The 14,543-nt window shown below is 41.1% G+C and overlaps 1 protein-coding gene across 1 annotated transcript in view; it reads left to right on the plus strand.

Annotated features, from left to right (window-relative positions):
* KIAA1244 (KIAA1244 ortholog) overlaps positions 1-14,543 on the plus strand; it is a gene marked incomplete at its 5' end in the record, with an annotated part of 74,806 nt that overhangs the window by 35,092 nt on the left and 25,171 nt on the right. The window contains 9 exons of the mRNA XM_009581429.1: positions 124-448; positions 1,849-1,961; positions 2,704-3,614; positions 8,507-8,673; positions 9,935-10,100; positions 11,548-11,655; positions 11,904-12,119; positions 12,381-12,491; positions 13,898-14,048. Of these exons, the coding sequence (XP_009579724.1) occupies positions 124-448; positions 1,849-1,961; positions 2,704-3,614; positions 8,507-8,673; positions 9,935-10,100; positions 11,548-11,655; positions 11,904-12,119; positions 12,381-12,491; positions 13,898-14,048 (2,268 nt within the window). The remainder of the gene's footprint in view (positions 1-123; positions 449-1,848; positions 1,962-2,703; positions 3,615-8,506; positions 8,674-9,934; positions 10,101-11,547; positions 11,656-11,903; positions 12,120-12,380; positions 12,492-13,897; positions 14,049-14,543) is intronic.

A 14,543-nucleotide genomic window follows, 5' to 3' on the forward strand; every position in this document is an offset into this window, starting at 1 on the left:
ACTGCTGTTGACAGATCATTAAAACAAGAGTGTGTATCTCATTTATCCGTGGGCTATTTTCAATCTGTTCCTGTGAGATTATTTTTTTTCAGTTACCATCTGCTGCTTTTCTCTTTTTCTCAGGAAGCAACTGTGTCCAGCCCTAGTAGTAATCCTGGGAAATCCAATCCATGACAAAACTATCACCTCTGCCCACAGCAGCATCTGCCTTGAGGCTGATTCACCTTCCTCAGGGATCTCTGATCATGGCCGGGGTTCAGGTTGTTCCTCCACAGCACCTGCCCTTAGTGGGCCGGTTGCACGGACCATATATTATATTGCAGCAGAACTGGTTCGACTGGTGGGGTCAGTGGAATCCATGAAGCCTGTGCTGCAGTCTCTCTATCACCGGATATTGCTTTACCCACCACCTCAGCATCGAGTAGAAGCCATCAAAATTATGAAAGAGGTAGGATAATCACACGTGCAAATCCAGGCATGTAGAGCAAAATGTTTATTTAACAGTAAATGTTGCTGATACAGTTCATTCCGTACCTTAGCACTAGGGATGTTGAAATCGCCCTTTCTGAGCACAGCTGTTATATTAAAGCCACTCTGACAAATATTTCTAGTTTTACAAAGTCATAATAGCTGTATTTGTCTCCATAACGCAAGCTGCTATGGCAACTCCATCAGTGTTCATGCTGTGGTACTGCGTGGAGCAGATCTTACTGAGTCATGACTGCTCTTTTGGGTGAGCTACAGTATAGTGATCCAGTTCTCAACTTCTTTGGCATCTTTCCCCACTCTCTGCTCTTGCTAGAAGGAGACATTCATCCTCACAGTGTATATTCCAGGCATTAAGGTGAATATATGCTTTGATCACGTGCCAGGTTTTTGAAATACAGTTTCCTTGAGCTTTATTAGAATAGCCGCAAGGAAGCTGCCAATGCCTTAAGCAGCCATGTCAAGACCAGTCCATTCTGGCCTCTTGGCCAGTGCCTCTGACAGCACTAGAAATGGAGCATCGTGAGACTTCTTTGAGCAGCAGCTGAAATCATGGGCTCTTCCATTTCACATGTGCGGCTTTCTTCTCGTGTTGTGGAATACAAGGCAACTTACGTGTTTTGTAGGAACAGTGGTCTCTGTTAGAGGATTTTTGTTCTAGCTTGTGCGTACCTAGGCTGTTCTGTATCTGAAGATCTCTCCTAACACAACACAGCCACCTGCGGGGTTGTTGTCTGAACTGGCAGTCACCCTGGCCCTTGTCTTCCTGTAATTTTAAACATAGCAAGATGACAATTGAAGTTTTAGGAAAAGCTCAGTCTAATGCTGTTTCTTGCAGGACGTATCTGTTGCCTCTTTCTGCTTATTAATATGGGCTTGTTTGTAAAGCCGCCTTGTATTTCCTGGTGGGCATTAACAGGATGCCACCCAGCAGGCTGAGTCAGAAGGAATCACTTTGCCTATCTTTGCATGACTCTTATCATTTCGTAACTGGGTGACTGAAGAGAAAGCGCCCCTTTGGTATACAATGTAATGCAAGATACTTGCTCTATATTTAGGCATAAAGATTGTCTTGTGTGCAGTATCGGTTGAAACATATTCGGTCAAAAATGTAAAGCAGTGGAGAACATTTTATATGTGATTCTTGTTGAATATTCTGCTCTTCTATCTCTGCTTTTCTGCCTTTAAAAAGAGGAAAGATAGCTTTAATAAGTAGAACATCAGTGTGCTGTTTTCCTTTGCTGTGAGAAATTACAGTACTGCTACCTCGGGTTCCAGGGCTTGACAGAAGTATGACTCATTTATTGTATTTAAATAATGCTTAGATAATCCTCTAGAAACTTCTGTTTCCTTTCCTTTCAGATACTTGGCAGTCCTCGGCGGCTGTGTGATTTGGCAGGGCCCTGCTCTTCTGAGTCAGAATCCAGGAAGAGGCCTATTTCTAAAAGGAAGTCCCATCTGGATCTTCTCAAGCTGTACGTTTTGTTTCCTCCTTTAGCCTCTTCTCTCTTAAACTTGTGCACACAGATCCCTTAAACAGTTGTAGCTTCAGAAGCATACCCAAATATGAGCCAGGGTATCTCCCTGGTTAAACAAGCTGTGAAAATGGAAGAGGGGTAAAAGCTTTTACTGGTTTGTCATCAGTCTGGGCCTGTTTGTAAAGGCATAGATAACTACCTTGTGGAGTTGCCAAAATATCCAGATATGTTGGTTTAAAGCTGGAAATTCCTGGGGTTTGGGTCCCTAACCTTGCAATGAAATAACTGTGTGCTTATTTAGAGGTACATTTCCAAGATGAAGTCAAAGGAGGTAATCAAAAATTTAAACATTGTCAGATTGAGCAAGAAGGATTCTCAGTTCTTATAAAGATCATATCTTGTAGATAAGATAATTTTCAGGACACAGCTTTAAATTTAGCTTCAGTTGGGTGTTGAGGGTTTTTTCAGTGTAAGTGCTTGTCTGTAATGGAAAACATACTGTGCATGCTGGTACAAATGCACGGTAACTGTTTCTCTGCTTGGCACTCCCTTTACAGAATGACCATGTCCACATGCAAGACATAATAATTTGTTCTAATACTAGTTGTCTTTCTCAGGAGTAGTCTTACAGGATAATTTCACTTCTTTTTTTCCTGGTTATGGAGGATGTGTTGGGTGATAGTGACACGTGCTCACTATGTGTGCTGCATCGCTTAAATAAACTCTGTTTTAATTGTAGTATCATGGATGGGATGACAGAAGCGTGCATCAAAGGTGGTATTGAAGCATGTTATGCTTCAGTGTCCTGCGTCTTTGCCCTGCTTGGAGCATTAGATGAGCTGAGCCAAGGAAGGGGTCTTAGTGAAGAGCAGATCCAGCTGCTGCTCCGGCACTTAGAAGAATTGAAAGATGGAACTGAGACGAGCAGGGACTCCATGGAGATCAATGATGCTGACTTTAGGTGGCAGAGGCGCATCCTGTCCTCAGAAAATCCTGCCTGGGAATCAGGAAATGAGAAGAGTCCTGATATTAGCATTAGTGTTACCACAGACACTGGTCAGACCACTTTGGAAGGGGATATGGGACAGACAACTCCAGAGGATAATCCAGAAAGTCAAAAAAACTCACTGCCATCTCCAACTGGACACGAAAGCAAAGAGATACGTTATAGAGAACCAGAGTCAGAAACCATCGACCAGCCAGATGTTGTTCAGAGAAGCCACACCATAGTCTATCCAGATATAACTAACTTCTTATCAGTTGATTGCAAGACCCGGTCCTATGGATCCAGATACAGTGAAAGTAACTTCAGTGTAGATGACCAGGACCTTTCTAGGACTGAGTTTGATTCATGCGATCAGTATTCCATGGCAGCAGAGAAGGACTCAGGCAGGTCAGATGTCTCGGACATAGGCTCTGACAATTGCTCCCTGGCTGACGAGGAGCAGACACCACGGGATTGTCCAGGTCACAGGTCCTTACGTACTGCTGCTCTCTCTCTGAAATTGCTGAAAAATCAAGAAGCAGACCAGCACAGTGCACGGCTATTTATCCAGTCACTTGAAGCTCTTCTTCCTCGGCTTATAGCTCTTCCCAGCATAGAGGAGGTGGATGGAGCACTGCAGAGCTTCTCTTCAACCTTCTGCTCAGGTTTGCAAGCAAATATTTACTGTCTAACCAGCATGCACACTGTGACAGCACTTACACAGATTCTTATGTAGGATTTCATCTTCAGAGAACATATCTAGAATAAGGAGGTTTGTGCTTTACAAAGCACATTCCTCCACAGCAGCACACTTCATTTAGGGCAAAGCAAATTGAATATGCACGCACCGATTTAAAGGGAGGTCAATCCATTAACTCTTAACAGGCTCTGGATTATGTCCTCAGTCGACAGAGAAATCGCATTTTCTGTAGTAAGATACCTCTTCACAGGTTTGTGAAGATGTGTTGAGAAGATTTGCACATGTTGTCATTAAAGAGAGGTTGGGGCTGCCCCTTAGCATGAAAGGGGTGTGGGGAGGATCATCACCTGTTTTGAAAGAGATTTAAGTAGCTTAGTACATCACTGCATTACTGTTAGAAAGCCAGTCTTGCAAAGAAGGTGATAAAAATTCCACAGCAGTAAGCTCTTGAAAGGATAAGAAAAGAGGAGCGACTCTCTTCTTCACTCTTTTGTTTTTCTTAATACTGCTATCTATCATTACAGGAAATGCAAAGCTCAAAGCCCAGGCCAAGTGAAAAATAGTTAGAGATCTTACCTTTAAGAGATCAAATACCTGCAGTTCTTTCAGGGTTAGAACCTTTGGGATCTTGACTTGGTCAATCAAACAAAAAAACGCCATGCAAAGGCTAGTTTGTCCTGTTGATAGTGTATTTAAAATGTGTATAAATATATATATCTTTAGAAGGGTGTCTTTTTCCTGACAGTGGCCAAAGTGGAAATGTTTGTTAAAATATATTTCTCTGTTTCTTTAACTTAATTCACCACAATTGCCTTTCCTATTGCTCCTCTCCTAATCATTGCTTCATTCATTTGTGCTCTCTCACACACATTAAACTCATACAGAGTCAGAAGGGATGCCTCCCATCATCATACAGCATAATTTAGTTATGAAGCTGGGTGAATAAGCTGATATTCCTGATATCCTGTTTAAATGCTGCCCAAATAAGCCCTAACTCAGGAATATGGTAGATGACATTCTTAAGAAACATTGGCCATGTTACATCATAGAGCTGAGATATCTTAAAGGGAACATTAATATTAATTACATTCCTAATTGAGGTGCTCAAAAGCATCCTTTCTGTCACAAGGGATTTCTTTTTCCTGAAAATGAGTGAGGTTATGCCAAAAGACCAGGACTAGAACTGCAGCTCAAACTTTTGTGCACCTCTTCCCTTGTGCATGAGTATACCACTTCTTTTCTCTTTTGTCTGTCAAATCTGTTTAGAACATTTTAAAGCATTGGAAGAGGTAGACCTAGCAGACTTCCAGATTTTAAGACTAAACACTGCTCTTTTTGTTATTCAGTATGAGTAATACAGTGAGAAGATGGAAGAATATTACTCTCTTTCTGCATTAAGGCCATAATTTCTGGTTTGTACGTCTCTTTTAAAAAGATACCTAGTCTTGGACTTAGACTGTTGAGTTAAGGAAGACCTTTCACTTTCCTAAGAAAGCCACTCCCATGGCTAAATCTGTAATTAAAAATGTATACCATGTTTTCAGTCTGATTTGGTGAAGTGCTCTTAGAAGATGCCACTCAATAAGGAATTATGGAAAAATATGTAGTAGCAAGTTACTGTATTAATATAGCTTGGAAGAGATATCCTGGTGTTTTTGTAGAGCTGTGGCTGTTACAGAGGTGTAATTTTATGCTCTCACAAGATCTGTGCAGATCATGTTTCAGTTGGACACCTGGAATGAGATTCAATCCAGCTGAAACAGTCCCTTAACTTGTACCTCAGATCTTAAGCAAAAGTCCATCAGTCCTCCTGAGGTGAGGTCTTGTGTTCCTGTGTAGGTGAGAGAAGCGTGAGTTTGAAGACCTGTAGAGAGAGAGACTTACTAAAGTTGAAGCACGTGTCTGGGGGCAGGAACTCCCCCTGGAGAGCTTCCGAGACACCAGTCTGATCTGCCTCTATAGGCAACATTTGAGTCCTTACTTCAGGACTCCTTCGTTAGCACCAACAATTCAAGGCACAAATTAGGTGATGAGTTAGAGGAACTGGTCCTATTCATTGTACGTACAACATTTATTCATGTATAATTCCTGAAGAATACATTAGGAAATTTGAGTATTGGTTAAGGTTTGAGTTGAGAAAAGAGGCAGGTGCAGTTCTGAGACCAGCCAGTGCAGAAGCAGTATTTTTGTGTTTCTGAGAGACCTTATTTAACTGCTTTGTTTCATATTTCAATTTTTCGTACATTTTGGGGAAAAATGCAGTAGCTACAATTTAGTAGTCTTTCCTACAGGCTAGGTCCTTAAATAGTATTGTAATATTATTATGTTTTCGTAGGATTGAAAAGCAATGAATGGAGATAGGAATTTGAGGCACTGGCATGGAAAAAGTGAAGTCAGCTAAGCAGAGTTACGGTGAAATTAAAATTTGGAAGTCAGTTGGTTAAAAGACTTCCTAATCTACAGTTTTCATCTTTGCTCAGAAAGTTCCTCCTTGTTGCCAGATGAAACCAATGCCAAAAAATTCCTTAGTGACACTGGAGCGTGATGTCTATCGTAAAAAATACCGAATTATCTAAAAATTCTCAATATTATCTTGACTTGCACAGAACATAAAGTTTGCATTTTTTCAGGATCTCCTTTTACCTGGCCAATTTAAATGAACTGTTGTCTCTGTTAAGATATTGTGCTAACCTCATTGTTTGTTATAGCTGGCAGATTTTTATAATTCAAGTTGATGATCAGTATTCTCTTAATTCAGACATAACTATTCTCATGAACTGCAGTGTCAAGGCATTAATTCTAAAAATAGTGTGCCACTGTGTGAATAATCATAGCAAACATTTTTAGCACCTTTTTTCAGTTTTAGCGTTTAGGGGCAAGATTTTATGTTGTTAAGCATCATTGCAAGTATATGCATCAGCTAATCTGCTTTTGAGATCTCAGCATCCCTCAAATGCAGTTGTTTATTTTCCCGTATTTTAGAGGAAGTTAGGGACCATATTTTTCCCAAACACTTTTGGGTGCTTAAATACATGCCGGCTATATAGTAGCCACTTTTATGTGCAGTTATACACCTTCCTTTTTAGTTGTAGTCTTGTATAGGAGGTTGCACATTTTTTTAAATATTTTAATGCAAAATAAAGTGGGCTCTTTTTTTTTTTCTTTTATATACCTCTCTGCCTTGAGGTTTTTATTACTCTAGCAGATTCTAGTCTCCAAGGTACATATTTAAGAGAGATGAGGCATCAAATCGATATATTCTAGCTACATCAATATCATGATCCTCCATCCAACAAAGTGTTAAGATGCATCTTTGCCTTCAGCGATGAAGGAGTCACTGGAGCTACTCACAGGCTACTTTCAAGCACGTGGTTGCAGTTTTGGTACTAGGTAAAGATTCTCTGTTAACGTGCACCATGAGGAATCTACCCCAAGCACATGCCAACCCGTGTGCATATGGTTTGTGGCCAGGCCTATCAACCTGCTTCGACAAAGGTTGCTCCCTTGAACAGCTACTCATTTTTTAGACCCACCCTGGAACAGTTACTCTCTTTCTAAATCCGCCCTCAAACAGTTACTCACCTTATCCACGCCCCCAAAGTGACGACAGTGGAAAGTCCGAGAAGGCAGCAGCACAGAGCTTTCAAACCCTCACGAGGCAAGAAAAACATTTGCTTCTTTTCTGTGTGTGGATTTTTTTTTTTTTTTAAATGTTAATGGTTTGTTGTATTTTGTCTAAGAAGAGGCATGAGCTTTATGGTGGGAGGAATATATTCACAGTAAACCACTGCAGCAGTTAAATGACACAGCTTTGCTTCATCATGTAACTAGCCTTGGAACTGTTTTTTTGTTTCATTTCAACATTCCTCTAGGATAAAGCTTACTCCTTAATCTTCCCTGATTGACATTATATGAATGGATTTCACAGTTGGTGTGAAAACCGTGAAATATTGTGGGTCACGTGGGGGAGTCCTAATACTTCTGTTTTTTTCATGGCTCAAACTACACATCATGGGGATTCAATTAGGTATTGCTCATACTTGATTTATGTTTTTCTACCAGTAGGTCAGCTAACTCAGAGGAAAATGTATGTGCCATCCGTCCTACCTGGGAAGAAGGGATTGTGCCACTGGGCATGGTTGTAGGCTGTCATTTCATACAAATAGTGTTTTCAGGAGTACTGAGGCTTATGGGTCTGACAGAGCTGCAAGTGCTCAGCTATTGAGAAAGCAGGTCTTGTATGAACTAAACAGGGCTTGGAGTTGTAACGAGTTCCAGCCAGCTTCGCCCAAAACGTTTGTCCACATACCTCTAGACCATGGAGAGAATGGTGATTACAGCCTGATCCTGCAAGGTCCTGTGCACTCCAGTCCCCATCCAACAACTCACTTGGCCAGGACAGATTTACTGGGGGGTTAAAAGGGCTGTCACCCTCATTAGCACCACTTGGTGCAACGTGTATGCTCAGTTAAGTATGCTCAGTTAAGTACGTAAGGGTACGCTCTGCCCCTTCCTACCTCACCTTTCCAGTTAGCATTGCAGATGTATCCTGCCCTTTGTTTTGTACCTGGCAGTCATCCCAATGAATACTGGTGCTGCTTGTGTATTTCAAATTTAGCATCTTGCTTTGCTGGACTGTGACTGGAGTGTTCAGTTTGCCTTGCAGCACTGCATTCTAGATGGACTACTTATTTTTCTATTCTCTATTCTAGTACATTTAGTAGAGTAATTTCTACTGATGATTCATTAACTATTCTAGCAATCTGTTGCTGCTGAAATGCTAGGGTTAGTTTCTGATTTTTTTCTTCCAGGCAAAATCTGTGTAAAATGTGAGAGCTCACATGGTGTTTTTGTTAGGTATGATGCACTCACCAGGATTTGAGGGAAACCTAAATTTCAGCTTCCAGACTCTGATGAATGCAGACAGTCTCTACATGGTCTCACATTACACTCTGCTGCTCAACCTAAAATTGGCCAACTCGGATTACTACAGGAAGAAGCCTGCCCAAGCCCCTGTGTTGCTGGTGAGTTGGGGAATATGGGAAAACTGTTAAAAAAATAAAATTTGTTTTGCTGCCTTTCACATAAAACAGCCCACACGTAAAGCCTTCAGGCTGCTTGCTAAGTGGAGAAATAATAATTGCAAATGAAGCATTCTCCAAACTGCGTATGAATCTTGCATGATAAATGTCATGCATCTGAATTACACAGCTTCTCTGTAATTCGGGGAGGAATGAATGCTGCTTACTGATTATCATTAAAGTAGCAGTCATTTTGATGGATACTCTGTCTTCAGAACAGATCTTCATTAGCATCATGTGATGCAGCAAGTATTGTTAGTGCACGTTATCAAGGGGCATTCTTTCATCTTGCAATTGCTTTTGAGCATAACGACAAATTTCTTGCTTAATACTTGATTTGTATTTACACAGATGAAGACATGAGAAGTTAGAGTGAAAAATAATTAGGTTTTAGTAATACGAACTGATGATTTTTGTGGCACCTGGGATTCCTCAGCTTCTTGGGCTTTTTAAAAATTGTTTTGAAGGCTGCAGGACTTATAAAACATGAATTATGTTTTTCAACTAAGTTGCTCAAGAGAAGTTGTTTCGGAGTTGTCCTAAAAATAAAAAAATCGGTGATACATGGAACACAAAAATGAAAAACAAAAAATTCTGTTAAAATGTACCATTATTGCTGAGCTTCCCATGTAAGAGAATTTATATTCTAGAAGACCTCAAAAACAAGTGGATTTTAACATCATAATCAGTTCTGGTATGTTCTTCAGCAGCTGCAAGAGCAAATCTGTGACTTAGAACCTCTCTAGGGGCAGCACTGTGCACAACAGGCCTGAGCATGACCTAAGTATTGTTGAAAATAGTTCAGATATCTGATTGGACCCCAGTTCATCTGTGGTGACTGTTCAATGCAGAAGGGCCTGATTGCTGGACAGGCAGCATTAGGTGCCACAACTTCTTTTTATTGGAATTGAGATCCTACCCCTACCTTGTAGAAATAGTGAGAGATCAGCATGTCCTATTGTCACTGTGCAAGAGCTGTCATTATGATTTGAATCTTACATGAACTGCAATAAGAGAAGGGAAAGCTCCTTATCATGTCATTCTCCACCATAGAGACACATTGCGATCCTCGGTTAATTCTTATTTTTGCATAACTTCATTTCTACTCCTGCATTCCCGTACGCTCAGGAGTAGGTCTAGGGGATGAGGCTCATACTGTAGGGCTTACTGTTGTCTTACATCTGGCTTTTATGGTTCTCTGCAGAAGGAGTTCATGAAGCAGGTCCAGTCCAGTGGTGTGTTGATGGTATTTTCCCAGACCTGGGTTGAAGAACTGTACCACCAGGTACTAGAAAGGAACATGCTGGGGGAAGCTGGATACTGGGGAAGCCCTGAAGAGCACAGCCTTCCACTTATCACCATGCTGACCGGTCAGTACTATGTTATGGTGGCAAGGCTAACTTCCAAACATGCGCTAAAACAAACTACAATAACATGCTGCTTCTTTGCATTGCGTACAGAACAGCATGTCATCATGCAACACGTGGTGTTTCCCGAAATTACTGGTAGAGAAGGAATGAGACTTAACTGTGGCAGGTACTTAAGTGTTTGTTTTGGATCAGACAGAAAGCTTTTGAAGCATGGGTTTAAAAACAAACTGTCCCTGGGAGACAGGGAGAGTAGGTTTGTTCACTGAACCAAAACATCTCTTAATTCTGTCAGCTTCAGTTCTGGTAGACGTGGTACCTGTTAATGATAAGCGGTAAAGCTGCTGTTTTCTTGATGTCATAGCAAAGCCATTTCAGTGTGCCTGTGGGCAGTACAAATATAAATAGTGGCATCTGATCCTGGAAGCCTTCCACAGATTGGGCTCCCCTTGGTTCAGACTTGTGCTATGCCAGGGATATGCCAAATGGCACTAGAGAGAAGCTGAAAACCTGGAGCACCTCTAACAAATTCTTAAAAACAATCCTTAGCTTCATTTGAGGGAAAAAATCGAATGGTATCAGCTGAAAGGCAGCAGGATGTCTATGATACTGTATTATATAAAATGCACTGTCTACTTGAATGTGTATACTGTATGATTACAAAGAGGTAATTAAAACAGTGTATGCAGGGAGAACGCTGGCTTCAGCTGAGCCATTAACTGGTAATCAAAGAGCACTGCTCTGAAAGTTTTTTGCTGATTGTATTGCGCTCAGTGTTGCTTTTAGCTATTGAGCTGGGAAGCTGAAAGAAACGCTTTGGAAAAACAATAGCCATGAAGTATGTGGAGAAGAGACAGACAGACAGGGGCTGCTAAAAAGGAAATCAACCTGACGTCCCTAACATTAAACAATCTGTGAGAAGCTGGTCTTTTGTCGTGTTGGAGAAAGGGTTGTATTTCTTTTGTTGAGATTGAACCTACATAGGTCTACTAAAAATCGCATTTAGGATATAGGATCCCAGTGCATCTTGAGAACTCAGACTGAAGTCTAGGAACATCTAGATACAGGATTTAGTAAGATTTGAAAGGTTATATTAAGAAATGTAGAGATATAAGGGTGTGGGAAGTTCTGAACTGTAAGAAATACCGTGAAATCTTTGCTGAGAGTTCTGTTGACTGTAACTTCGGGGGCGGGGAGGAGAGGGGGCGGCTTTTGAGAGTGGCATATTTCCCCTCTTCAAGAAAACGTTAGTTATACTGGGCAAAGCATAAGATGCCACAGCTCATGTTTATCCAAGGCTTCACAAGGCTGCCAGAAAAGAGCAACTAAAAAACATACCTGAGAAGTCAGGAGCACTAATACTTATTTGAACAAAGAGCCAGTAGGAGATGCTTTCCTTATACCATCTGTGTATCGAATAGTAATCTGTTGTTTTTTGATGTTCTGGCAGACATCGATGGCTTGGGAAGCAGTGCAATTGGTGGCCAATTGATGGCATCTGCTTCAGCTCAATCCCCTCTTTCCCAAAACCGGAAGACAGATGATTCTGTTGTTGCAGGTATTAAGACTGTATTATAAGCACAAGTGTGTCTACCAGCAGGGGGTTGTTATATACCATAAGCATATTCAGATAAATTGTGTTTTAGAACAACAATTTAAGGATTGAGGGAAGTATGTCAGTACATCCTACATGTGAATTGGTAGTCCAGCATGAAGAAGACAAATATGACTTATTTTTTACCACTGATGATAAAGCTGCTGTGTTGTTATTTTCCAGTAGTAGTAGTAATGCATTTCTCACCCCAGGAGTTGCTTTTGCCCGATACCTTTTAATCGGCTGTTGGAAGAACTTGATTGACACTTTGTCCACACCACTGACTGGCCGCATGGCAGGCAGCTCCAAGGGGCTGGCCTTCATTTTGGGAGCAGAAGGAGCCAAGGAGCAGAACCAAAAGGAGAAGGACTCCATCTGCCTGAGCCTGGATGGACTGAGGAGGGCAGCCCGGCTGAGCTGTGCTCTAGGTACTGCTGCATGTGGGATGTCTTGGCAGACTCATAAAATAGGATGGTAACTTTCCTTGAAGTAATTTGGGAGAGAGAAAAGCAGCATCCTGTTCCAGTCTTGGATAGGAACCTATAGGACTCCCCATAGAGCCCACCTCCCTACAGCATAGACATAATCCAGCCAACTTTCCAACTTTCATTGACACAACCTGTTGTTGAGATTGCATGCAATTGGGGAGGAAATGCTGGTTAAACAGTAATTGTGTTGTTGCTTTACAGGAGTTGCTGCTAACTGTGCATCTGCTCTTGCCCAAATGGCTGCTGCCTCCTGTGTTCAAGAAGAGAAGGAGGAAAAAGAAATCCAAGAGCCCAGCGATACTATAGCTCAAGGTAACTATGTGATTAAATTATCTGCTTTATCTCATATTGCCTGCAAAAATGCAGCTGGAAAGTACTTTGCTACACATAGAAAAAGGACAGAGGGGAGTGCCACTACTGTGCACCACTCACTTGTAGGCATGTGGGATATATGTCTAGAGGCTTCAGTACATGTCCTGCTATCCTAGATTCTTAACATTATGTCACGCTAATTATATTTTATATGGAACTGAAATCAGTGGAACAACACATGCAACTACAAATGCCAACAGCATTTTTGAAATGTGCACTTTTTAAGCCTTGTGGTACTAGTACAACCAGAGGGCATCAGAGAAACAATATTTTTTTTTTTAGTATGTTGGGTGGTAATATAAGCTGAGTTTGCGTCCCTCTCCCTATCTTGTGCATACATCCTTAGTTGTTTTTTGTCATCATCAAATGTTTAAAACTGTTTCTGAATCATGTTAAATAAAGCTGGAATAAAAAAATTATATATGTATAACATGTAAAAAGTTCTGCACCTCTATACCACTACTTCAAACCCAGTGGAAGTCAGTAAAGTCAATTGTTGTCTCCAATGGCTGTTTGGAGAAGCACTTAAAATGTGTCTGATGACATCTGATTTCTAATGGCAAGAAGCCCGTAACAAAACAGTGTTGCACAAATGACCTTGCTTGGCACTTAAATTTGGTGTCTCAGTAGAGAAAACAAAACTGAATAGGCCTGAGCACAAACTAGCTTTTGACCACTGTGCTAGCTATGACTGAAGCGAGTTGGCCAGGCCACGCTGAAGCAAAGAGGAGGCAGTAGCAGTGGCCAGAGGCCAACAGATCTGTTCTGTGAAAGCTTGCAAAGCTTCAAAATTTGTTTCCATTCCAGTGCAGCATGAAAACTAAGCTTTTCAGAGATTCTCAGGAAACAGAATAAGGTCCAAATGCTTGTAGTTCAGCTCAGCATTAATTTTGCTTTGACAAGAGTATCTGTTAACAAAAGCTCTTTGGTGAAACTTTTGTATGGAAATAGATGTGAAATCTGCAAACTTTTTTTTTTTCCATAGCAAAGGAGATTTTAGTAAAAATAAATAAATATCCAGCCAGCCAGCTCCAAAGAGAAACATGTAATATCACTGGCAATCTGCATCTGTTCTGTGGGCAACAAGATGTGAATTTGGGGGTGGAGGTTGTCAATTTGGCATTGATTTTTTTCATGCATATAAGATCAATCAAAAGGGATTTTAATTTTAAAACTGCCTAATGTTTATTAGGAAGAAATAGGTTTATCTGATTTGTTTTTTGTCTAAAATCCATGTTCTTTTATAGCTTTCAGACTGTATACCTTTGCCATCACCCTATATACAAACCAGTGTTTGTTTAAAAGCTGGAGAAGCTAATGTTTTTTTTTTATTTTTCATGCTGCAGTAAAACAGAAAGTGGAGCAGAAACTGGAGCAGATGGGGAAAGTGCAGGGAGTCTGCCTGCACACTGCTCATGTTTTGTGTATGGATGCAGTCCTTAACGTGGGCTTGGAGATGGGAAGCCACAATCAGGACTGTTGGCCTCATGTGTTCAGGTACCAGCTTTTCCAAAAGAAACAGAATTTATACCATGTTGCCTGAAAGTAACAGACTGAGAAAAAGGACTTTACATGCTCTGGGAGTGTTCTGTATAAACAGTGTCAGAGTGACTTAACTGCCAGTATCTGTGAGAGAAAAGTCAGTGCTGTTTCCCACCGCTATTCGCAGACAAAATCAATGCTTAGAAACTTCGAAGTTACCAGAAGACTGTGGCAGACCCAGGAACCTAAATGGGCTTTTCAGGCACCTCCACTGAACTGTTTGCTATCTAGGCACATGGGAGACCAAAGGATGTAAGACGACAGGTTATCTATGTGTAGTCTGAGAGTTAGAGATCGTCTGTTTACAGTTTGAGGAAAATGTCCGGTGCATCGTATCTGGTTCAGATGTAGAAATCGGTGCCTGTGAGTCGGCAGCGGGTTTCCATGTAAGTTGGCTTTTCACAGTGATGGGGCTGTAAGGCAGCCAAGAGCTGTACTTGCACTATGCTT

The sequence above is a fragment of the Fulmarus glacialis genome, unplaced genomic scaffold (assembly GCF_000690835.1).
Source record: "Fulmarus glacialis isolate BGI_N327 unplaced genomic scaffold, ASM69083v1 scaffold2747, whole genome shotgun sequence".
NCBI lineage: Eukaryota > Metazoa > Chordata > Aves > Procellariiformes > Procellariidae > Fulmarus > Fulmarus glacialis.